This window comes from Neovison vison, chromosome 2 (genome assembly GCF_020171115.1).
Source record: "Neovison vison isolate M4711 chromosome 2, ASM_NN_V1, whole genome shotgun sequence".
NCBI classification, from domain to species: Eukaryota; Metazoa; Chordata; class Mammalia; order Carnivora; family Mustelidae; genus Neogale; species Neogale vison.
Window position 1 is genome coordinate 5,383,363 of NC_058092.1, and position 25,080 is coordinate 5,408,442.

At 44.1% G+C, this 25,080-nt stretch overlaps 1 protein-coding gene across 1 annotated transcript; it reads right to left on the reverse strand.

The window, feature by feature from the left end:
• Window positions 1–2,016: 2,016 nt before the first annotated feature.
• LOC122899410 (splicing factor 3A subunit 3) lies at window positions 2,017–24,823 on the reverse strand. The gene is made up of 17 exons (XM_044237080.1): window positions 24,621–24,823; window positions 24,290–24,337; window positions 22,581–22,633; window positions 22,370–22,475; window positions 20,033–20,105; window positions 19,586–19,677; window positions 18,033–18,115; window positions 17,025–17,163; window positions 16,457–16,525; window positions 15,695–15,762; window positions 15,433–15,540; window positions 13,922–13,991; window positions 10,919–11,083; window positions 10,720–10,830; window positions 9,451–9,541; window positions 3,315–3,370; window positions 2,017–2,324 (listed from the first exon to the last, which is right to left on the reverse strand). The coding sequence occupies exons 1-17, from the start codon at window positions 24,714–24,716 to the stop codon at window positions 2,247–2,249; spliced, it is 1,506 nt and encodes a 501-aa protein (XP_044093015.1). The 5' UTR covers window positions 24,717–24,823; the 3' UTR covers window positions 2,017–2,246.
• Between the last annotated feature and the right edge of the window lie 257 nt (window positions 24,824–25,080).

Genomic DNA, 25,080 nt, shown 5'->3' on the forward strand with positions numbered 1-25,080 from the left:
TCCTCATCTTTGTATTTTCCAAAGAAATCTAGGATCCCAGAAAGATGAAGGATTACTGCTGTAAGACAGGGAAGAACCATCCCGCTCCTGCCTGAGCCAGTCAGGGCGCTGAGCGGGAACCCTGTTCTTGATATGGCAGAGCCCCTGAAGTCCAGATTTCAAAGCGTTCCCTCTGTGAGAACCGGTTCTGCCAGTCTGGCCGAGCCTCTGCTGATAGCTCCATGCCCCCTGGGCCTGGTGCAGTTGGCCAGCGGGCTTTCTCCCTGCCCAGGCTGTCACTGGGCCTCCATACCCCTGCTTCTGCCCCCACTCACCATCTCACCTCCACCTAATCCTCAAGGTTTGTAAATCAAGCCGGGACATGGAAGGCACTAAAAAATATTTGGATGAATGTAACAAAGAAGAAAAGGATCCATAGCTGCTACAGGAAGGACCCCCGGGTTCCTCCAAGACTGCTCTGGTGCCCAGTTCGCAGGGCGGTAGTTACCTGGGCAAGGGTGATGGCAGGACTCCTCGGAACCTGATCTGCCTCCCCTCCCCGCAGTAGAAGACGGGTCCCTGCACTGACCCTGGGATCCAGGTACCCACTCCCACAGAGGAGGTTCCGAGGGCCGTAACAGTTGGGAAGCAGCAGGTACATCCCCGGGGAGCCCCAGTGCTGCCACTGTGCCAGAAGGAAGGCTGGAGGACGTGCCCTCCTGTTTTCCACTTCCAGGGCTTTGTTCAACTCTCTTCCCACACGGAAGGGTCTCCTTGCGCTCGAGGCCAGTTTTTGGTATTCGGTGCTTCCAGTTGCTCAATTAGATTTAATTATCCACTCACTGCGCTTCAGGAGCTCAGTCCCTGGGGAGCTTGTCCAACTGGGGTTTTAAGCAACAGAAGGAGTCAAAGCAGAAAGAAACAGGTGAGGAGGTGCCGAAAGAGATGGTTAAACCAGGAGGGAAACAGCAGTCCAGAGTGACGTGCCACAAGGGCAGGGGTGGTGAGACCTTACTGCCGTGAGGCGACCAGGGCAACATGGGAGCGTGAGGAAGAGCGCCAGTTCCGGAGCTGGGACTTTTAAGCAGATGGATTACAGACAGACAGGGGCGTCTGGGTGGCTCAGTTGTTAAGCATCTGCTTCTGCTCAGGTCATCATCCCCAGGTTCTGGGATCAAGTCCCTCATCAAGCTCGCTGCTCAGCAGAGAGCCTGCTTCTCCCTCTCCCATTCCCCCCTGCTTGTGTTCCTTCTCTCGCTGTGTCTCTGTCAAATAAATAAATAAAATATTAAAAAAAAAAAAAAAAGTACAGACAGACAAACTGAAGGTCTGAGTGCTGAGGGCCAAAGGAGGCCTCTGGAGAAATCCTGTTCTGGAGGAGGCTCTGGGCTTCAGACAGTCATGCCTGTGGGCAGATCACTGCCTCCTTGGCTCCTCTAGGTCTTTTCCATGTGGGATACCAGATTCAGAGGTCAGGGCAACTGCTCAAGCCACCCGAATCTTGGTTACTTGGGGTTGGAGTACACAAGCATATTAGCCACTTCCTAGTCAAGTAGGGATCTTGCAGAAGAGACAGAGAGACAGGATCACCAAAGATTTGTACTAAACTAGCAAGCCGGTGAACTCACAGCTGGTCTTACAGCCACTGTGTGCCAGGTCGCTGAGGTGTGGGGCTGGGGCAGGCGTAGGGCTGTGGGCCCATTCCAGGACAGCTCAACTCCTTCCTGGCAAATCCTGGTGCCACAATCTTGTCCTTAGCAGAGGCCCTGGCTTGCCCTCCCCATCTTTGTCTAATACCTGCAGAACTGGCTGACTCAACTAGGGCAGGGCGTATCCTGGAGCGATGCACCTTTGGGGACAGCACAGAAAATGGGCCTGGGGAAAAGGTAAGTCAGATCTACCTAAGAGAATAAATGTAACATAACCAGTGCTCTTCAAACCTTAGTTGCCACTTAAATTGATGAGAAAGAGGTAGGGAAGTGTTAAGAACCAAAGGATTGCGTTAGTCCACGATCCTGGGCTTTAGTACAAGACACATTCCGAAGAAGGGCTGGGTTTATTTTCTGATGGAATCTTTTAATATAAAACAAAGATAAAACACATTTCAACCCTGCCATCTGCTAGCACGTCTTGTTCTTTACAAGAAGCACGCTAGACCTTAACGACTAAGTAGCAGAGTCTTTAGGAGCATTTGGTTGGGAGAAATAGAAAAAGCAGATTCCAGGGAAGCCTGGGCAAGACCCAAAGCTGAGATTCGTCCCTGAACACTACAGCAGTCCTTGTCTTTTCAGATCCTCATAGGTCTTCTTATTCACAACATTCCCACTGGAGTCTTCATACTCCTCCTGGAAGGAAAGGGGCACACTATTAGCTATGTCTCCTGGGAGAAATGTCTGGAACCAGCCTCTGGGTACCTGAGCTCACCCTGGCTTGATCTCATGGCATGCATCTAAGATAGCCTTACTCAACAGGGGTCTGCCAGAGAATCCAACCTGACTGCTCCAGGCATCCACTGCGTGCCATGATCTAACATATCCGAGGCATCTAGCATGCTACAATTTATGACCTACCTTTGGGATACCTGAGAAAATAGTCTGTTCACATCACTCTCTGTGTCTAAGATGATGAACGCTGGTTGAGAAAGGGTGACCAAAGGCAACAGTTCTCTAATGATTCCCAAGACCCTAGGTTTCTGCCCTTTCTACCGGAGACCACTGAAGGGTTGAAAGGGAGGCCGAGAAGGCTGAGCTTCCTCATTTCAAGTATAATTCTCCTTTATTTTATATACTGGAATTCTACATTACAGTTTGTAAAGGACTTCGCTGCTTTAAAAAAAAAAGAAAAGAAAAGAAAAGAAAAAGGAATACTGGAAATCTCTGACCTAAAAAAAAAGGAACAGCTGCCACACCTCACATACACATCATTCCTTACCTCTGAAATCTGCTCTGTGGGATGACTATCTCAGGACCAACGAGGAAACACCTCATGAGACAGGCTCATCTTCACTGGGTGCTTTCCTCAAAGGAGACCTAACCTATGATATGGATTCACAACTTCTTAGCCTGTGAATCCTCGTGGCAGGGCAAGGCACTGGGTACTCCTGCTTGCCACTTCAACATTTTAAGAGCAGAATACAGTCTGTCTTAAGACACACATTTCAAGTCTGACACATGTGAATATCACAAATAAACTAGGCTTACAAGTCAAGAGCCAATTTACAGATACTGGCACAGAATACTCGCCACTACTATGACCCAGGGACCGCCTTTCTCCTCCCTTCTACAGGGTGAGGGAGCGGTCACTTGACACTCTCCCGATGCTACGTTAGCACCCACCTCGGTGTCAGGCTGCCATCGTTCTGACGCCTTCTGCAGTTTCAGCTTGGCCCACACTGCAGGATGAGAAATGAGCAGCAGTCAAGACTGGACTGAGTATCCATCAGGCAGACAGGGGTTACAACATCCCTGTCCCCATTAAGGTCCTCCTGGATGACGCTGTGCTTGAGACTTTTGCCTGCCCCGGACTGGAATTTCAGTTCTGGCCCACCCACAGACAAAACCCCCTCCATGGCAACTCTTACCACAATCTCTGCTTTGCTCTAAAAGGAAAGTTGGACCAAATATAACCAAAGACCTCTTAGAACACAGAACTGATATGCCCTCAAAGAAGTTAGTGTGTACAACCTACAGGAATTATGGGACAAACTAACCTTAAGGTCTTAAAGTTCATTACAGAAGAGAAAGAGAAAGGGAACACCAGGCTGGGTCAAATATGTTTCTTTAAAGCCTGGTGTGTAGATTTCAAAAGCTTCAGAGGAGGAAAATAAAAGATGAAATATCATGACCAAAAAATCCAAAAGATAAGATAGCTCAGCAAACACTGAAAATATTAAAACGAGAAGACGGACAGTTCAGTAAAAGTATTCCGATGAAGAGGAAAGGGACCGGATGCTTCCAGAAATGACCACAGATTCAAAGGGAGCAAAAACACATACACAGGGCAGGACAGGCACTGAACCAGGAAAGACAGACCTAACTCTGATAGACTGGTGAGGACAGGTGCACTCCCAGAAGAGAGATCCACACAGAACAGCTAGGACAGGACCACTGAGGGAGAGAGGTTAAATATTACCAGTATTAGGAATATTGATTCCTAGCTGCTTCCACATTTCCCACCAAGTAGAGTGACTCTAAACTTGACAAGATTATATTGTGATAAGCAGTGAGTGTTATGTGTAAGAGATGAATCACTAAATTCTACTCCTGAAACTATTTTGACGCTATGTGTTAACAACTAAAATTTAAATAAAGACTTGAAATATTTAAAAAAATACTTGACAAGAGTGGAAAAAATACCATAGAGAGCAAGCTGAATCCTAACACAGGGGACATGACAGGGAAACAATAGATGAGAAAGTGCTTGGCTCTGTGTACAGATGCTCGCTTCATTAACCTTTCCTTCCTTGCTCATTGCTTCAAATCTTCAAATGAGCTCAAGTCTTCAGGCCCAGGCAATACACACATTACAAGCGAACAGAAAATTTATCATGTGCTACAAGGAACCAGGGCAGTGTCATGTCACACTCTATGTCCAGGCCATTCAGGAATCCAGTCCAGAGTGGTACTATAATACTGGAGACTGGAAATACTGTTGTGACTGCCCCCCCCCTTTTGGAGCCGTCGTGATTTTTCTTTCAGAAAAGAAATGGATGTAGGAAACTATGGATCAGTAAGGGGGATTATTCTTCAGAGGGTTCTGGAAACAATTAGAAAAGAATGGGATCACCTTGGGCGCCAGTGTGGATTCACTAAGTGAAGTGAATGAATTGATTTTCCTGTTTTTGATGAGCTAGCTGACCCAATAAAAAACCAGAGACATAGGATATCACAATTTTAGCAAAACCATTCCTCTCACTGGCAACGTCCAGAGTTCATTACAACATTTACATTTCTTATGCTATTACTGTAGATAACATGGTGGTAACTGAACTTGATGCCGTAAATTTATCAGTTAGATAAATTTGTACCTAGTGAATACTGGTCTGTAGTGACTACCCATCTAAATCATGGGGGTCTCTGGTGGCAATTTCACAGTGCTCTTTCTTTCTTTTTTTTTTTTTTTTTAAAGATTTTACTTATTTATTTGACAGAGAGAGATCACAAGTAGACAGAGAGGCAGGCAGAGAGAGAGAGAGAGAGGGAAGCAGGCTCTCCGTTGAGCAGAGAGTCCGATGCGGGACTCGATCCCAGGACCCTGAGATCATGACCTGAGCCGAAGGCAGCGGCCTAACCCACTGAGCCACCCAGGCACCCCTCACAGTGCTCTTTCTTAACTGTTTTTTCTACAACTTAAAAAAAGAAAACAAAAACAGGGGCACCTGGGTGGCTCAGCTGGTTAAGTGTCCGGCTTTCATTTCGCCTCAGGTCAATCTCAGGATCTTGAGATCAAGCCCTGCACTGGGCTCCACGTGTGGAGCACACTTAGGATTCTTTTTTTTTTAAGATTTTATTTATTCATTTGACACAGAGAGAGAACAAGTAAGCAGAGAGGCAGGCAGAGAGAGAGGAAGGGAAGCAGGTTCCCTGCTGAGCAGAGAGCCCAATGCGGGACTTGATCCTAGGACCCTGAGATCATGACCTGAGCTGAAGGCAGCGGCTTAACCCACTGAGCCACCCAGGCGCCCCACACTTAGGATTCTTACTCTTCCTCTCCCTCTACCCCACCCCACCCATTTGTGTGTGAGCATGTGTGTGCTCTCTCTCTAAAATAGTAATAATGATGATGATGATAAAAATAAAAGTTAGATTAAAAACAAATAACCATAGTTTAAATGGGAGTGCCAAATCCCTCCCTCCTGACTAAAAACTCCAGAAGGAAAACTTCAACAGAATAATCTAAAACAAAGACCAACAAGTTAATCCAGCATGAAAGCTATGCCAATGGTTACTTCCCTGTCCACCCCCTTATTAGGGAACACATCTTTTTGATGTGTTCTAGAAGAAGCAGTAACCACTTGTGCTGCTGACTCCTGGACACCCAGCTGACTGGACTACAGATGGCACTGGACCAGTTGTGTCTCCCCTTAGTCCTATAAATGGGGACACCAAGACCTACATGGAGATGGACGAAAGCAGTCTCTGAAAACTGAGGAAGGGCATCAGAGCAGGGCTAGGGTTGCCCGCATGTGAACTCAGGTGAAAAGATACAAGAAAGTGGAGAAGGTGTATATACAGAGAAGCACAGCTGAATAAGCATATTCTTGCAAAAAGGGTGGAGAGCATGCAGTTAGTTATTCCAGATGTCTACTTCGGAACCTTCAAGAAAAAAAAAAAGGACAATCCAGGTTTAATAAAAAAGAATTCTACCACCAACAGGAAATGAAAAAAAATTACAGAAACTCTAGGGGCGCCTGAGTGGCTCAGTGGGTTAAGCTTCTGCCTTCAGCTCAGGTCATGATCTCAGGGTCTTGGGATCGAGTCCCACATCGGGCTCTCTGCTCCACAGGGAGTCTGTTTCCTCCTTTCTCTCTCTCTCTGCCTGCCTCTCTGCCTACTTGTGATCTCTCTCTCTGTCAAATAAATAAATAAAGAAAGAAACTCTATATCATGAAAGAATTAACCTCCATTCAGTAATTAATCGCTTAATACTGGTGAGACATCTGGAATAAAGCCTGTCACCATCTAGTGGGAGCCAATATGTGTACAATCATTGATCTGCTATGAAAGTCAGAAAGGAAGCCAGAGAGTTACTCCAGGATACTCAAACAGAGGAACAATGCTTGGGGAAATGAGAAGGGGAGAGGTGATGATAAATTTATAGTAAATCTATGATCTGCTGAGGGTGGAGTAAAAGAGTGAAAGGACAAAATGATATTGAAATAGAGGTAAAACCATAAATGTTATACAGAGATACAAAATATTAAGGAAAGTCATGATGGATGGAAATACTGCAACAAATCAAAGAAGTGGCAGTAATAAAAATGTGTATGGGACTGATTAATCGAGACATCTGAATCAAAGGAACAGATTTTGGGGGTGTCTGGGTGGCTCAGCTGATTAAGAGTCCAACTCTTGATCTCAGCTCAGGTCATGATCTCAGGGTTGGGAGATTGAGCCCTGCATCAGGTTCCGAACTGGGCACGGAGTCTGCTTAAGATTCTCTCTCTCTCTCTTTTTGCCCCTGCCCTAGCCCCCAGAGCTTGCACTCTGTCACTCTCTACTAAAAAAAAAAAAAAAAAAAAAAAAAAAAAAAAAAAAAAAAAAAAAGAAGAGGTAGATTCTGAAAATAATTTGGCTAATGGAAAGATGGTGGAATCATGAGCCTGCCAACAATGTTCTGGAAAAAAGTAAGTTTTTCTAAAAATCTAGGTAAGACCAAGGAGAGAATCCATGACATTTCTTCCTGGAATCAATTTAATGATCAACTATTTTTATTTTTATTTATTTATTATTTATTTAATTTTAAAAAATATTTTATTTAGGCACCTGGGTGGCTCAGTTGGTTCAGTGACTGACTGCCTTGGCCTCAGGTCATGATCCTGGAGTCCCAGGATCAAGCCCTATGTCAGGCTCCCTGCTTGGTGGGGAGTCTGCTTCTCCCTTTGATCCATCCCCCTCTCATGTTCTGTCTCTCTCTGTCTCTCAAATAAATAAAAATTTTAAATTAACATATAATGTATTATTTGCTTTGGGGGTACAGGTCTGTGAATCATCAGTCTTACACATTTCACAGCACTCACCATAGCACATACCCTCCCCAATGTCCATAACCCAGACACCGCATCCCTCCCCCTAATAAATCAAATCTTAAAAAGAAATAAAATATTTATCTATCAGAGAGAGAGAGAGATAAAGAGAGCGTGCGCACAGGCAGAGGGAGAAGCAGGCTCTTCAGTAAGCAAGGAGCCCAAGGTGGGACTTGATCCAGGTGTCCCAACTATTTTTATTTTTTAAACATTTTATTTATTTAAGAGGCGCCTGGGTGGCTCAGTTGCTAAGCATCTGCCTTTGGCGTCTGCTGGGCAGAAGGCCTGCGTCTCCCTCTCCCACTCCCCCTGGTTGTGTTCCCTCTCTTGCTGTGTCTCTGTCAGATAAATAAATAAAGCCTTAAAAAAAAAAAAAAAACTTAAAAAAAATTTTTTGTTTATTTAAGTAATCTCAACACCCAACATGGAGCTCAAATTCACAACCCTGAGAGTCACATGCTCATTCAATGAAGCCAGCCAGGCACCCTGACCATGAACTCTTTAATTGGTGAGGGTGAGTGAAAGGAGGTAGTCTAGCACTGTGGAAAGAGAAAAGACTCTGCCGTAGGACATGGGTTTGATCCCTGGGTTTTTCCCATTTACAAGGTATGGGACCTGGAAAAAGTTACCTAACTTTCCTCTTCTGAAAATGCGGGTGACCTACTACCTCAATCAACTATATAATTAAAAATACTCTTTTAAATAATTTCTTAAGAGTCAGAAATAACATCTTTAATAAAGTCTCAATATAACATATCAATAATGGATATTCCTAATGGATTTCTGAAAGAATGACATCTGGTTCTACATGCCTCTATTAAAAATAATAAAGAAACAAACAGAAGAAAGTTCTCATCTAAAGACTTAAGAAAGGAATAAAAAATCCCTGAGATTACAGAAAGTATTGGCAGGAAAAAGAATATAAAACACAAGAGAAATGAAGCACTTGGTTTCTACTTTGTCATGATGAATCAAGGCATTTATGGGTTATTAACTGGAAAATCTTTCTACGCTGGTCCCTTTGTATGAAGAAATAACCTATTTAAATATAAATAGTTTCAAATGACAAAAGAGAATATAGTGGTAATTCCATCCATTTTATGTCCTCAATACTGTTTTGATCCTTAAACCTGACAAGTGATTCAAACGAAAACAAGAAGCACATCTTTTATTTACAGACACAAATATAAAACTTCTGAGGAGAATCCTAATAGGATAAATAACGCATTGAGAGTATCCACCCCCAATACAAAAGAATCCAGGAATGCTGTTTAATCCAATGCTGGATAAAAAAGAGTGGTAAAGGTGCAATCTTTCTCTTGTGCAATGTGATTAATAAAACCATCAGCCAATCTTAAAATCAGTGTAGATGAACAAGCATCATTCCCTTGGAAAACACCAGCCAGGTAAGAATGACCTATCACCTACTTCTATTTAATTTAACATAAGACTTGGGGAAAATGCTAAGGATCCTATCCATGGAACAAACAAACATGAAACAAAATTAATCAAAGTATCACTTTTGTTTTAGCAGTTGGCATGAGTGTAAGCTTAAAATGTTATCAATATCAATCTCAAGGAATGAGGCAAATTGCAGGACATAAAAATATACACATATCCACAACCTGCTGCCCCTAGCCCTGGATACACCAGGGTACTGGGGGTAGTGAGCTGTAGGACTGGCCACTGATCTGGTGTCTAGGGAAGGGGAAATAAAGCATACTTACAGGAGACAGCATCTTCGATCTGTGTCACATTAGCAAAGTGGGCCGTGTTTGGGATGCCCAAACACCTCATGCCATGGGCATGACGCCACTCCTAGGAGAAGAGAGAAGAGAAAGGAGGTGAAAATGAGAAGTAAAAGGCTGTGAAATGGGAATAACTGAACACAGGGCACGAGCTCCACTCTATTCATAAACCCTAACTTGACCCTTTGCAAAAGACTCCACCTAATGGCAGCATTCCTTCTGCGGCTCCCGTTTGTAAACAGCTGGCCACGACTGATAAGGGGCAGTTATTTCAAAGCAGCATTGCATTGTTCTCCTCACTCGGCTGGTTTCTCAAACCAAGATCCAGATCTAATAATAGTCCAGACAAAACCTGTGTCAAGACCACAGCAAAACACCACCACTCTAACCAGAGGCCTCCCACACAGCCCCCACCACCAGCGTGAGTAAGCACGACGGACGGCAGGTCACCTCTGTAAGTAAGGGCGAAGACTGCTCACCAGGCATAAGCAGGGATGTGCAAGAGAGCACGGAGAGCCAACGACAGCTTGGGCTCACGGATGGCAAACGGCATGGGCTTTATCTTGGCCACCAATTCTAATGTACTAGAGGGAGTACTGAGAAAAACTCAGAGATGACTCGGGCTCAAGAGAAAAGACCCAAGTGATATGGATGTCTGAGGAAGGAAGCGAGGAGTTCATATACATTCTCTGCCCTGGGTCTAGCAAATCTTTCCATTTGTAAAACTTCCTTCTGAGTACGAAGAATCAAAGGCAGAAACACGATAAGGATGAATCCACTCTCTGGAGTACTACCCAGATAAGGCCTTTTCTCAAGAATTGCTTGATAAATGTCATCCTCTTAGCTCCTGTTTTTCAAAGAGGCAAACACCCATTTAAGACACAAAGAAGGAGGCAGTCAGTCCCTTCTTTGGTCCTGTGTACTAGCAGTGGGTAGAGAGCTGAGTGAGGAGTCAGAGGATGGTCTAAGGTGCTGACAGAAAGATAAACTGAGAGAAGTATAATACGCACAAGCAAACCGAAATGAATTTCAAATAGCAGAGTGCCAGAATGCCTCCAGAAACCATCTTAGGCATTATTCTAGCTAGCAGGGTGCCAAAGGTCAAATGCCACATGCTTGACTTTAGATCCACTCCTTGCTTCTCTTAAGCTCTGGACACCAGCGCTACTCTCGGGGTGTTCCTATCCTCTCTAAAAGCTGCATGTTTCATATTTTAATTTCCAGGAGAAATGGCTCTGAATTCCTTACAGCAAAATGCCGCTGGAAAGCCTTGGGACCTCGGTAGGTGTAATTTCCACAAATCTCACAGTTATAGTTGATGTTTAGACCATGAAGCTTGTACAGCCAGTAGGGAATAGGCTAAAAGAAATCAGAGAGGAAATAGTATTAGACTCATGTCCGCTTCCTGAACGGGCGATGGGAAGGAAGGTGGTAAGTAGGCACGTACTTTGCCATCCCAGCCAAGGGGCAGGTTCTTGGGGTTGTAAATGATCTCATTCTCTTCGTCTTCACTTTCACTCTCACTTATCTGCTCTTCCTCTTCTTCTTCTCGCTCTTCCCCGGTCCTTGCCTGCTTACGTTGTACATTTTCATGAGTGAGATGTCGCTGTTCCTAAGTCAGGTCCAGAAATGAAAGGGAAGTCAGAGAAAAGTAGTGAAGAACAAGAAGGGCAATTTTCTACAACTCTTGCTGACCCCTTACCTTCCAAAGATACGGTTTTCTTTTTTTTCTTTTTTAAAGATTTTATCATTTGACAGACAGAGAGCAAGAAAGAGCGAGCACAAGAAGGGGGAGGAGAGGGAGAAGCAGGCTCCCCACCAAGCAGGGAGCCGGATGAGGTACTTGATCCCAGGACCCTGGGATCATAACCTGAGCTGAAGGCAGCCGTTTAACCGACTGAACCACCCAGGTGCCCTGGATATGGTTTTCTTACTTGTACAATAAAGGGAAAATCTTGCCTTCTTATCAAAACTCCTTATCAATAGGCTCTCCCTGATCCTGAAGGAAAAAGTCAAAAGTTTTAGGTCACTTGCCTAAGATACTCATCTTAGGCCATGGTCATCTTAGGCCATGGACTAATGCAGAACAACGGAGAACAAAGTCTTTTCTGTCTCTAAAAATATTTCCTTACCCAGTCCGTTCTTCTCCTTCCTTACCAAGAAGACAACCTTCTAACTTGCCCTGAGTCTCTCCTCATTCCAGTCCAACTTCCATTTTTCCCGCCAAATTTATGTACTTTTAAGAGCCCCAATCTAATGTTATACTTTAAAACATTTTGTCCTTTTTTTTTTAAAGATTTTATTTTTTTTATTTTTTATTTTTTAAAGATTTTTTATTTATTTGTCAGAGAGGGAGAGAGAGCACAGGCAGACAGAATGGCAGGCAGAGGCAGAGGGAGAAGCAGGCTCCCTGCTGAGCAAGGAGCCCGATGTGGGACTCGATCCCAGAACGCTGGGATCATGACCTGAGCCGAAGGCAGCTGCTTAACCAACTGAGCCACCCAGACGTCCCTAAAGATTTTATTTATTTGACAGAGACATAGCGAGAGAGGGGGAACACAAGCAGGGGGAGTGGGAGAGGGAGAGGCAGTCTTCCTGCTGAGCAGGGAGCCCAATTCAGGGCTCAATTCCAGGACCCTGGGATCATGACCTGAGCCAAAGGCAGACACTTAACAACTGAGCCACCCAGGCGCCTCCTGTCTTTCTACAGTTTTATTTATTTATAAAAGTATTTTTATTTATTTGACAGAGATAGACACAGCAGAAGAGAGAACACAAGTGGGATGACTAGGAGAGGGAGAAGCAGGCGACTCGGGGCTCGATCCCAGGATCCCGGGATCATTACCTGAGTAGAAGGCAGACCCTTAACGCCTGAGCCACCCAGATGCCCTCTTTCTACTATTTAAAGAACAAAGTCCAAATCTCCAACATAACTGTCCAAATTATTCTCTGACTACTCCCACCCTTACAAGGTACACTCCACACACACTGGTTTTCTTCTCATTATGTCCTAATATCTGTTTTCTCTCCATGATGTTTTTACCTTCATCCTTTCTGTTTCTTCTTTCTAGAACATTCTTTTTCCCGCTTTCTACTTAGAAAGCTTAGTCTCAATGTGTCACAGCACGCACAGCACTGCAGTCACTTATCTCCCCCCACCGCAAAGTGGCCTTTTCAAAGTCAAGAGGCATGTCATACTCACTATCGTATCCAAGGATTGGGCAAAATGTCTGGAAACCAACAGGCATCAATAAATGGTAAGCCAATTGTAAAAATCCTATCAGTACATAACAGGAGCAACTTCTAAAAACCATTCCGGCTGAAACTTTAGAGAGTGGTGCCACCTCCTGGCAGGGAAGGCAAAATGCTCTCAAAGGAGAGAACAAAAAGTAGTCAGAACATCTTGGGTCATAGGTACAGATTAGCCTCCCAATCATCTTTAGAGGACTAGCAACTCAGACTGCTGTCCATAGTAACAGCCAGGTTCACTGTGGAGAATATTAGTGGCCCTAGTGTCCAACATTCTAACTAGCCCTTTAGTGAAAGCAGCTGGGAACCAACAAGTGACCAGTTATATAGCTAATATATGCATGTATATTATACGCATATATAGCTATTATATACCTCAAACAAAGGCAGAATGAAAACACCCAGACAACTGACAGGGACATGTAAACAAGCTATCTGAGCCAGAACTATCACTTAAAACACCATCTGAACATCTATAAAGGGAAAGGCTCTGAGAGCAGTTGAAAATTGTACAGACGCTCTGAAAGGCTGCTCTTCTGCAGGACTCCCAGAGATAGTGCCCATCTTTTTCTTCTATCTTCTCTTGCCTGAAAGAGCGATTTCCCTTGTATTCCATTTCCTTTCTCTCTGAGATAAGCATCCTGTCTGGTGAGGCATTTTCCCACTCCCAACCCACCCTTGGCTCTTTCTTGAAAGAATATTCAAGAATCTGCTCATAGCAAGCTTTGTATACCACTAGCATTCTAGCCCTAGCAAATTCCTTGTTATCTTCTGAATATGTAAGTAATGTCTTTTCATAGCAAGTTATACCTGAAACGCTGCTCTAAGCAGACTTCCTTCTAATGCCTTTTGAGTATCTGCTTCCATCTCCTAGATATATTCAGGAACTTCTAGGTATATTCCGGAATGCAAAGAATCTACACCATTCTGGATACTACGCTGAGAGGGTTGTCTGTTCTTTCTGCTTGGCTTCATGGCAACTGAGCAACCTTGGGAATATCACCCCAAAACAGGCACCTACGAACAGAACGGAACCTCACTGAAGGGTCAAGTATCTGAGAGAACCTTACTTTCTGCTGAACTAGTTTAAAACCTACCCTTCTTCTTTCGTTCCTAAAAAAAAAAAAATCCTGTGAGTTCACATTTCTCTGATTCCCACACCTTATAGTATTTACTGCTCTCAGCAGAGTCCATTACTCACCCCAAGAATCTCTACATATTCATAGATCTGGGCTTCTAGGAAAGCAATGTCTTTGTTCCTCTCAGTGTCTCTGGAAACAAGAAAAAAGGTGTATCACTCAAGGATTCTTTCACCCAAAGCCTTATCCCATGTCTGGGAACATTTATTCCAAGTGTGCATTAAAAACTACAAGCATGTGACAACTGTTATGCTGTGAAAGCAAATGCTCTGTTCAGCTCAGGACTTGCTGATGGAAGGGATTGAGGTTATTTCTTGGAATGCATGGAAGCTGCCTCTCTAATCTCATTCTAGAAGACATAAAACACATCAAGACACTTAAATTTCCATCATTATAATCTACAAAGAAAATGTAGCAGAGGAGACAATCTCTGGGACAGACTTAGGCCCAAATTCTGATTCTTAGTACTTAGTAACTATAAGATAGTGGGGATATGCCTTAACTTTTCTAAGTCCGTATCTGCAAAAGATCAGGGTAAAAGCTACTTTTCTTTCTTTTTTTTAAAAAACCCGCATCGGGCTCTCTGCTCAGCAGGGAGCCTGCTTCCCTTCCCCTCTCTCTGCCTGCCTCTCTGCCTAATGTGATCTCTCTGTCAAATAAATAAATAAAATCTTTAAAAAAAAAAAAAAAAAAAGATTTTATTTATTTGACACAGAGCACAGAGATCCCAAGTAGGCAGAGAGAAAGAGGGGGAAGCAGGCTCCCCGCTGAGCAGACAGTCCAATGCTGGGCTCGATCCCAGGACCCCGAGATCATAACCTGAACCAAAGGCAGAGGCTTAACCCACTGAGCCACTCAGGTGCCCCTAAAAGCTACTTTTCAGAATTATAAAGCGCACGTTAAAAAAAAATACCCTGTACAAGCATGAGGCTCAAGAAGAGATTTAACTACAGGGACGAAAGGTACAGCACAGGGAACACAGCCAACGGCACTGCAATAGGTTCTGTGGCAACAGATGGCAGGTATGCTTGTGCATGGCACAACGTAGAGTTGTCAGATCACTACCTTGTACACCTCAAACTAATGTAACACTGTGTGTCAACCATACTATGATTTTAAAAAGATTCAATTATCACTAGTAAAAACAAACTTAGAAAAATATTTTTGGAACCTATTTAGCTTCCATAGCCTCCTGAGGTAACAAAAAGTACCTAGAGAGGCGCGTGGGTGCTCAGTTGGGTCAGCTCAGGTCGTGATCCCAGGGTCATTGTAGGAAGCAGGAAGCCTGCTTCTCCCTCTCTGCCTACTTGTGTTCTCTGTCAAATAAATAAATAAAATCTTAAAAAAAAAAAAAAGTACCTAGAGCTGTTTTAACATTAACCCACTCTCAATCACCGGAGCACAAACCGTTCTTGGTGTATAACAATGATGGCGCTCTCTACCATTTGCACAGAAAACGGCAAACTGTATCTCTCTGAATCAATAATGGTGATAAACTCGGTTGCTGCGGTAAAAATTCTCCGGGGAATAACATCTTAGAACTGTCCACAGAGATGCCACCCCAGCCACTCACCGCTTGGTGCCTTTTGACTTGGGATTTTTGGCAAACAGGGAGGTGTCAAGTGACTCCAGGGACTTTCCTTTGGTGCTGAAGAGCCTCTGGGCTCGCTCTTCTAGGGTCCTAAGGAGACAGGAGGGGTAAAGATATCAGAGTTACTCTACCATATGGTTCTGCATACTTCGGCGGTGCGGGATAACAGAAAGAATGGCATCAGAGTCCGTTATTGTGCAAACATACAGTAAACTGGGACAGTTCTGAAAAAGCAGTCTCTTACCCACCACACTTCAAGCCTAACGCTAAGAGTGCAGATTTCAATCTGTCCAGACCCAGGGAGGCCAACTCCTACATAAAAAATAAAGAGCCAAGTTACAATTTCATATAAATAGACTTTGAGAAACAACAAATGCTTAAGCTTAGGTCTTTACAGGTGGGTGTGTGGGTGTTCTGGAAGCTGTGGCAAGACCATACATTCCATAGCCAATAGCTAGCACTCAGCTCAGACTCTCCAAAGTCTGAGTCTGTGGTCTAGTTCATATGCAATCATACTGGTAGTGACTACCTCCACTCATAAGTCTCATAAAGTTTATACTTTTCTTTTTTTTTTTCCAATTTATTTATTTTCAGAAAAACAGTATTCATTTTTTCACCACACCCAGTGCTCCATGAAAGCTGTGCCCTCTATAATACCCATCACCTGGTACCCCAACCTCCCACCCCCCCGCCACTTCAAACCCCTCAGATTGTTTTTCAGAGTCCATAGTCTCTCATGGTTCATCTCCCCTTCCAATTTACCCAAAAGCACATACCCTCCCCAATGTCCATAACCCTACCCCCCTTCTTCCAACCCCCCTCCCCCCAAGTTTATACTTTTCAAAGTAGATGGGTAAACTTTTTTCTTTTTAGATTTATCATTCCATATTTTTTGTAGATGCCTGGTTCTAGGAACTGGTGTCTTACCATGGCATTAGAAACAGACTGAGTGGTTTCTCTGAGGAGTGAACATGTGGGGCCAGTATAGTTACTAAAGAGAACATACCTCCCAGGAAGAGAATGCAGAAAGGTCAAGATGGGCTCCAGCATGAGTCAGGGCACTGCTTGTCTCTTTCTGGCAAGAACAACAGTAAGATCCAGGTTTAAATGAAGACAAGGGAGCCATCTATCTACATTACCAGGTGGCAGATGGCCTCTTTCTTATATGCATGTGTGACTATGAATTGAATTCCCATAAGAGCAGAGCCAAAGACAAGATCGTTCTTTCTCTCCCTGAGAGTTCAGGAAAACCCAAGTTTATCACCAGGACTGAAAACACATGATGGAGATTCTAGCACATAATCTTTGCAGTTTGGGGTCAATAAGAACCACACAGCAGTAATGACATAGCTGGCAAAAATGCTAGGCTCGGCCAATGGCAAGGAGGCCCTGACAAATCTCATTCCAAAGCATGCACGGCAAGAATGTCTGACATATGTGGCAGGGGACACCTCACAGTCACACTTATCCCGAGGGATCAGCAGCTAATGCCCTAAGGCAGAGGCTCAGTATTCAAGTAAAACTATTAATCCAATTCCTCTGCATGTCCTCTCCCCTACCCCACTAAAGCTTACCGGCCATCCAGGAAAGGTACCATTCTCCCATTTCTTCTCAAATTCATTCTGAATCTTCCCAAAAAGTTCATTCTGATCTTGGAGGGGCTTCACTCGATCTGTGTAATCTTGAAGGTACTCAAGCAGCATCTCCAAATATCTATACAGGAACAATACAGAGAAAACAGAGTATTTTTTTATATACTGTTATACCCCATAAAATAAAATTCCAGTGATACCAGTTTTTAAAAGTAATACTAATTTTTATTATTATTATTTTTTAAAGATTTATTTGTCAGAGAGAGAGGTGAGAGAGCGAGCACAGGCAGACAGAGAGGCAGGCAGAGGCATAGGGAGAAGCAGGCTCCCTGCCGAGCAAGGAGCCCGATGTGGGACTCGATCCCAGGACGCTGAGATCATGACCTGAGCCGAAGGCAGCTGCTTAACCAACTGAGCCACCCAGGCGTCCCAAAAGTAATACTAATTTTTAGAATGAGCTTACAATTGAATTTTTTCTTAACACATCATCTTGATTTTGACCTTTCTGATCTCATTTCATCATAATTTCAAATGATAAAATCTTATTTAACTCACATAAAAGAAGTTAGGTAAAGAGAAAATGAGGAAGAGAGAAAGTCAGTAGTACAGATCACAAACCACAGGCATAAAAACACACAAAAAACCTTTCCATCTGTACAACAGTCATGCACCTCACTTCGGTCACAATAAGAAATGCTAATCTTTTTGTTAAACTCAAGGCACAGATCCCTGAATGAGACTTCTTTCTACAATGAAACAAATTTAACAGCCTCCATGTAAAATCACAGATGTGCCAACAGATGCACATTCTTCCAGAGCCAGAGTAAGACACATGTTTAAAACTGGCATTCGAAATCTCTCTCCTTCAATAAACGTGGAAGCCATTTGTGTCCTTATTTCAGGCAATAAAATTCAGAACTCTGCCATCAAATCTTTACATTAAATAACCTAATCAAATCCAGGAGAGGCCTAGAGGCTAGCAATGCCTACCTCTTATATTCGGCATTCTTCCTTTCTTTAGGAATGTCAAATAACTGGTCAAAGATGGAGAGATACGTGATATAATCCAGCTTCTGAAAAAAGAAATGACAAGAGATCCAGTTAGGGGTTTGCACCAAGTTGCACTAGAGTCTCTAATAAATGAGATCAAAACTGAGTGTTGTCTAATAAAAGGACCAGCTCATCTTAGTCTTTGCTTGCCCATGACTTAATTTCTACACGACCTGGGGTGTGAATGCCACTGCACTGAGCAGACTTATCAGACATGCAATTAACTGAAAAATAAAGATCAAATCAATCAACAGTAAATGAAAGAAACATTTGTCCAACACTAACTGAATGCAAACCGAAGGCTCTGACACCCACTACATCCTAAACTAAGGTTCTGAAGTGCCATTTGTTCACTCATGGCGTCACTTACTGAGCATCTTTGGACCAAGTATGTGGATACAGATGAGAACAAGACAGATATAGGACCTGAACTCTTGGAGCTTAAAGTACAGTCACTTGAGGGGCGCCTGGGTGGCTCAGTGGGTTAGGCCGCTGCCTTCGGCTCAGGTCATGATCTCAGGGTCCTGGGATCGAGTCCCGCATCGGGCTCTCTGCTCAGCAGGGAGCCTGCTTCCCTCTCTCTCTCTCTGCCTGCCTCTCTGTCTACTTGTGATCTCTCTCTGTCAAATAAATAAATAAAATCTTAAAAAAAAAAAATAAAGTACAGTCACTGAACTTTTGGGACATTTCCTCACAACTCCATGAGGATCTTAATCATACACCTTCTTGTGACCTTTCTGAGACTGTCATACTGGATCCCAAATCTTGTGATAAAAGACACTTTTGCAGGCAGAGATTATATTTCCATATTTTTCACATACCTACTACGTGTGTCTATTGCAGGGGCTCACTGTGAGTCTTTTAAAAAAATATTTTATGTTTATAAAAGCAAAATATGTATCAATAAGCAATAAAATTTGTTAGTAAAATAGTATGCTTGGGGCACCTGGCTGACTCAGTCTATAGAGCATGTGACTCTTGATCTCAGGGTCTTGAGTCAAGGCCCATGTTGGCTGCAGAGTTCACTCAAAAAAATAAAAATAAATAGGGGCACCGAGGTGGCTCAGTCGGCCGAGTGTCCAACTCTTGGTTTTAGCTCAGGTCATGATCTCAAGACTGTGAGATGGAGCCTGTGTCAGACTCTGGTGTCAGTGCTCCACAGGGAGTCTGCTTAAGATTCTCTGCCTCTGTCCCTACCCTGTGTGTGCATGTACACACACATGCACTCTCTCTCTAAATATATATTTTTTAAAAATTTAAAAACTAAAAATAAGACTGTTGTATCCACTATAAATACCTTTCATTTTACATACTATTTCATTCCAAGAAAGCCCATTACGTCTTTTCTAATGGTTACAAAACACAAGGTAGTTTAATTGCTCTCTGTCCAGAAGCCCCAGCCTGCCATCCCGACCCACCTCTAGAATCAGAAGCACTGTCATCCCGTGTGTCCCCCGTCCCCCATACCCAACCACCACCACCACTGGCCCTACCTCTGAGGCCTTTAGGTTAATGTATTTGAGGTAACAGTCATGGAGATCAAGATAACGACCATAGCCCTCTTCATCTGTGAACTCGACCAAGTCTAAAAGAATCAAAGATATATCAGTGATTCAGACATTAAAGACCACTTCCTTGTATGTGGCTCTTCAAATGGATGGCTAGTTGTCTGTGACACGACATAGCCCTTCACCCAAATGTCCTTGTCCTCCCTATGCTCAGGAAGTCAACAGACCTCAGTTTTCCAGGCCAGTGAACTTGAGCAAGGGTAGTACAGTGAGTATTTTGTTCAAGTCCAATTTAGGACATCAATCCAGCTGAGAACATGGCAATAAAATTTCTCTGGGGCTCGGTTTTCCAGGGCTCGGAGGGAAAATCTAAGCTCTGTCATGAACCTGCACTTTTGTTAGTGCTCGAGAGAAATATTGAAACCTACTTACTTTGTGCTTCTTCACTTGGATTCTCTCGAGCCTTCAGAAGCTCCTCAAATTCCACTGACATTGGCACACAGATCTGAAGGGAAGAAAGAAAAATTCAGACGGATTTTTAATAAAAAAGTTGCAATGCTGCAGAAATGGGCTATATAGTAAGTTAGACTTCTGATGTTTGAGACTTGATTTTCATTAGGAGCCTACTATTATTCCGCAGTTACCTTGCTTTTTTCTTTTCCTTTTTTGGTATCATTTGACTAAAAACTCCTAAAGTAACACATGCTCACAAAAACCAAAGTCCCCCTTTAGCACTGTTAAGAGACCTTTTTATACCATCTGTTTCCAAATTTTGCTCAACATTAGGATTACCTGGGATATTTAAAAAAAAAAAATCTTAAAAAAAATTAAAATATAAAAATCCCCAAAGGATTTAAACATATCCTACAAAATTTGCAAACCACTATTCTGTATATTTAAATACATGCATATGTACATGCACCTACAGGCAAGTGTAAGGTGTTTATTTTTTCACATAAGTGGACTTTTTTCCCTTAGTATACCTTGAGCATCCTTCTAATCCTTTTTAAAAACCACCTATTTCCGGGCGCCTGGGTAGCTCAGTCCTTAAGTGTCTGGATCCCATGGTCCTGGGATCAAGCCCCGCATCAGGCTCCCTGCTCTGTGGGAAGCCTGCTTCTCCCTCTCCCTCTGCTGCTCCCCCTGGTTGTGTTCCCTCTTTCACCGTCTGCATCAAATAAATAAATAAATAAATAAAACCAAACCATTTATTTCTTATCACCTTTCTAACAAGGCTAGAATAAGGTTAACATACCAGAATGGTACTCATGTCTTCTCTCTTAGCAAGATGCTTGATGCTTAAAGGGGTGGGAAGACTTCTGCTGGTGTGAGAAAGTGCCCTCATCCATCAAGTCAACCTCAAACATTAAGTCTATGAGCTAATTATCAGATCTAAATCACAAGCTTTTTTTTTTTTTTTTTTAATTTCATGCCTGACCCCAGTCACTTAACTTGTACCCATAGGACACTTCTATCTATATAATGTATAACATCACCTGAAAAGCAACATATATAAAAATTCATTCCCACTTCAAGTGGGTTACCTCTTTATCTTCCCCAAGGGAACAAACAACTTCCCAGTTACACAGTCATGAAAGCTCAGAATAATCCATAACCGACCCCTTTCCACATCTGCTACAGCCATGGCCTTGCTCCCTTCCACCCCTAGAACTTCTCCTGAGGCACCTGGTTGGCCCATTCGTTAAGCATCTGCCTTCAGCTCAGGTCATGATCCTGGGGTCCTAGGACAGAGCCTGGCATCGGGCTCTCTACTCAGTGGGAAGCCTACTTCTTCCTCCCCCATCCCCCACTTGTGTTCCCTCTCTCACTGTGCCTCTGTCAAATAAACAAAACAAAACAAAAAAACTCCTCCCCCTAGAACTCTGGTCAGTTGTTAGTGTTCAATCACTTCTAGATAATTGGGATATAATCCCTATTCCTTATACTATTTCAATACAGTGGTGTACACATTCACTGTCATAAAATATAATCAGATCATAAAGATTAATTTCAAGGGAGGACTGGATAAGGAAATATACTTCATGAAAAAGTTGGCCTCTGGGCTAAACGCTGACAGTATAATGATCACTGTTAAGTAAGTACAGCCTCTTTGTGTTAGATGGATCCCCTAGGTAGCAGATTTTAAGACAGAGTTAGGAGTGCAAGGATTTTATTGGGGGTAATGCCTGGGAAAGATAAAAACCAAGAGAGAGGATGACTGGGCAGGGATAGCCTACACTGTGATTCAGACCAAGTCTTTACCTTCCCAGTGGGGAGCTGAGGAGCAAAGAATGCTCATTACAAGAGTTTTGCACTGAATGGAAATATCCAGGCCATAGTATCTTCACTTGTGCTCTATCCCTGGCTGGGGCTACCCAGGAAGAGTGTGGCCTTGGCCTAAAGATGAGGGGGAAACTGGAAGTATTGGAGTTACAGGATGTCACCTAAATGGTTCTTTTTTTTTTTTTTTTAAAAAAGATTTTATTTATTATTTGACAGAGAGATCACAAGTAGGCAGAGAAGCAGGCAGAGAGAGAGGGGGGAAGCAGGCTCCCTGCTGAGCAGAGAGCCCGATGCGGGGCTCCATCCCAGGACCCTGAGATCATGACCTGAACTGAAGGCAGAGGCTTTAACCCACTGAGTCACCTAGGCGCCCCTAAATAGTTCTTTTGAAGGGACATCTGAATGGTGCACTTCCATCCTCCTTATGCCTTTCCTTCAGTATGCTCTTCAAGCAGGTTTGGAAAAAATACTTTCTGAGTATCATACCTCATTTGGGTGTTTCCGATGGAATTCCTTTATTTGCTTGAGTCTATTATAAAACTCGGCAAATTCATTGGGTCCTGAAATGGCATTGAGTTCCTCCTTTCGTAATCTGCAATACCAGAAAAAATTCAAAGAACGCAGTGCACAAAATCAGTCCTTGAAGCATGGCTCTTCAGAGGTGCTAACTCCTGGACTAGAAGTGACTATCACTTACCCATCCTTATCATCATACAAATCCCGCAGGTTCCCACTGACTTCCATGTACCTCTGAAAGATAAACACAAAACTCATCAGAACAAAGCAATCTGGGATGCCTGGGTGGCTCAGTTGGTTAAGCAGCTGCCTTCGGCTCAGGTCACGATCCCAGCGTCCTGGGATCGAGTCCCACATCGGGCTCCTTGCTCCGCAGGGAGCCTGCTTCTCCCTCTGACTCTGCCTGCCACTCTGTCTGCCTGTGCTCGCTCTCACTCGCACTCTCTCTGACAAATAAGTAAATAAAATCTTTAAAAAACAAAAAACAAAAAAACAGAACAAAGCAATCTGTACAACCACAGGGCTAAGCAACCAACAGAGCTCACTAGTCAAGGCCCAGGGAAACCCTGAGAGATGTTAAAAGTTCCTAGTCTCTTTTTCAAAACTTTTGGGACCAGATTTGCTTCAGAATTTGGAATTTCTAAGTTGGGAAAAATATTATATATCAAGTAACATCCCTGCTGGAATCTGGGACACCTATTAATAATTCTGCAGTAAAAATTATGCATTATTTAATAAATGGGCTAAAGACCATCCAAAGCTTATCTGTTAAGGTCAGGGTTTTGCTGCCAAATGAGATCAAGTCAGATGTTGCCACCAAGTAATTACATCCCCCCACGCCCCCAAAACCACAAAGAAAATCTTTGTTTTCACAGTATTTCGGATTTGGGAATTTAAATAAGGAACTAGAGGCTAACAATACTAATTATCTTCTGCGAATTGGAAACTCTGATTAGGTCTTCCAATCCTTTCTAAACAGACTTCAAATACATGCAAAAACAGAAAGCATTTTGTATAATGAACCTTCATTTACCTATCACTCAGCAGTTAGCATCAACATTTTGATTCATTTCCTAAAAGTACAAAATTGAACTATTACTAAGCAAACCTGGTTTGCTAGGTAAAAATTTCAAAATGGTATTCTGAGAGGGGTGCCTGGGTGGCTCAGTGGGATAAAGCCTCTGCCTTTGGCTCAGGTCATGATCTCAGAATCCTGGGATCCAGCCCCGCATAGGGCTCTGCTCAGCGGGAAGCCTGCGTTCCCCTCTCTCTCTCTGCCTGCTTCTCCACCTACTTGAGATCTCTGTCTGTCACATAAATAAATACTTTTTTTAAAAAATGGTATTCTGGGGCGCCTGGGTGGCTCAGTGGGTTAAGCCGCTGCCTTCGGCTCAGGTCATGATCTCAGGGTCCTGGGATCGAGTCCCACATCGGGCTCTCTGCTCAGCAAGGAGCCTGTTTCCCCCTCTCTCTCTCTGCCTGCCTCTCCGTCTACTTGTGCTGCTCTGCTTGTGATCTGTCAAATAAATAAATAAAATCTTAAAAAAAAATGGTATTCTGGGAGGAAAACACTAATACCCAACATTGGGGAGGGGGGCGGGGGTAGGGATGGTACCTTTTGTGCCCGGGCCACTGACTCCTCCTAACTATTCTTTGTACATCATTGGGCACAGGATGGTATGAATAAGAGGTCCCATTCAGGGGTGAGGAAGGACAGCTCAGCACTCTCGGGTTTGGAAGCCGCGAGGACTTCTCCAGTCAGACAACCCTCGACTGGTCCATCTGGCTACCTTTAGCTGGACTGGTCTCATACTGAGACCCCGAACCCCGCCTTCCCTCACTTTCGCAGCTCATCCCGACCCAAAGAGAGGCGGGCAACGAAGCACTCACATCTTGCATGGCCCGTGTGCGGTGGTCAGAATTGATCTGGTCCCGGAGCTGGAGAAAAGCAAACGGTGACACAGGCGCCGTTAGTCGGAGTTCTGAGGATGGAAAGGCCGCCCGAGGGCGGAGCTTAACCGCCCAGGTGTCGGCGGCTGCCGCCGAGGCCTGGGGAGTGCTGGGCTTCAGGGGTCGGTTACCACGGCCCGAGCTCGGAGAGGAAGCCCCGGAGGGAGCCGGATGGGGCGCGGGAGGGTCTCGGGGCCAAAGAAAGCCCTCCGAGGTTAAACATCGGGATGGGGCCCAGCCTCGACGTAGCCTTTGCCCAGGTCCCACTCACCGTGGACTTCTTAGTGAGCATCTCTTTGGCCATGACATCCATGAGCCGTTCCTTCTCCTCATGATACCTCCGCTGCTGCTCCAGAATTGTCTCCATTTCTCCTCCGCCTCTGCACCTCGATTCAGACCACCGACACGGCCGGAAACGACTCCAGCTACTTTGCGCGCCCGCGCCCCACACTGAGCGTCCGGGCGCACCAAAGTTCCGCGGACGCCGGAAGTGCCTCGGGGACTCGAAGAAAAGGGAGCATCACAAGGTAAGCATAGCCGGTGTGCTCGAGGTGGCAGCAGTGCCCCCTGCTGGCCGGAGGTGTCGTGGAGCGATGCAGAGTAATTTCCCGGTGCCTCTAGGGGGCGTACAGAAATTCAAGAATCTGAGGTTAAGGGGCCGACTTCCTGGAGTTTTTATGAGGCGGGTGGGGCAGGCAGGGACCTCCCCGACTGAGGAGTAGTTGAAAAAC

Excerpts from the sequence above, each read along its gene's own strand:
- LOC122899410 (XM_044237080.1), bottom strand. The coding sequence starts at position 24,716 with ATGGAGACAATTCTGGAGCAGCAGCGGAGGTATCATGAGGAGAAGGAA. Across the intron at positions 22,476-22,580 it reads TTGTATGATGATAAGGATGG|ATTACGAAAGGAGGAACTCA; the intron begins GTAAGTGATAGT and ends CTGGTATTGCAG. Across the intron at positions 13,992-15,432 it reads AAGTCAAAAGGCACCAAGCG|AGACACTGAGAGGAACAAAG; the intron begins GTGAGTGGCTGG and ends TCTTGTTTCCAG.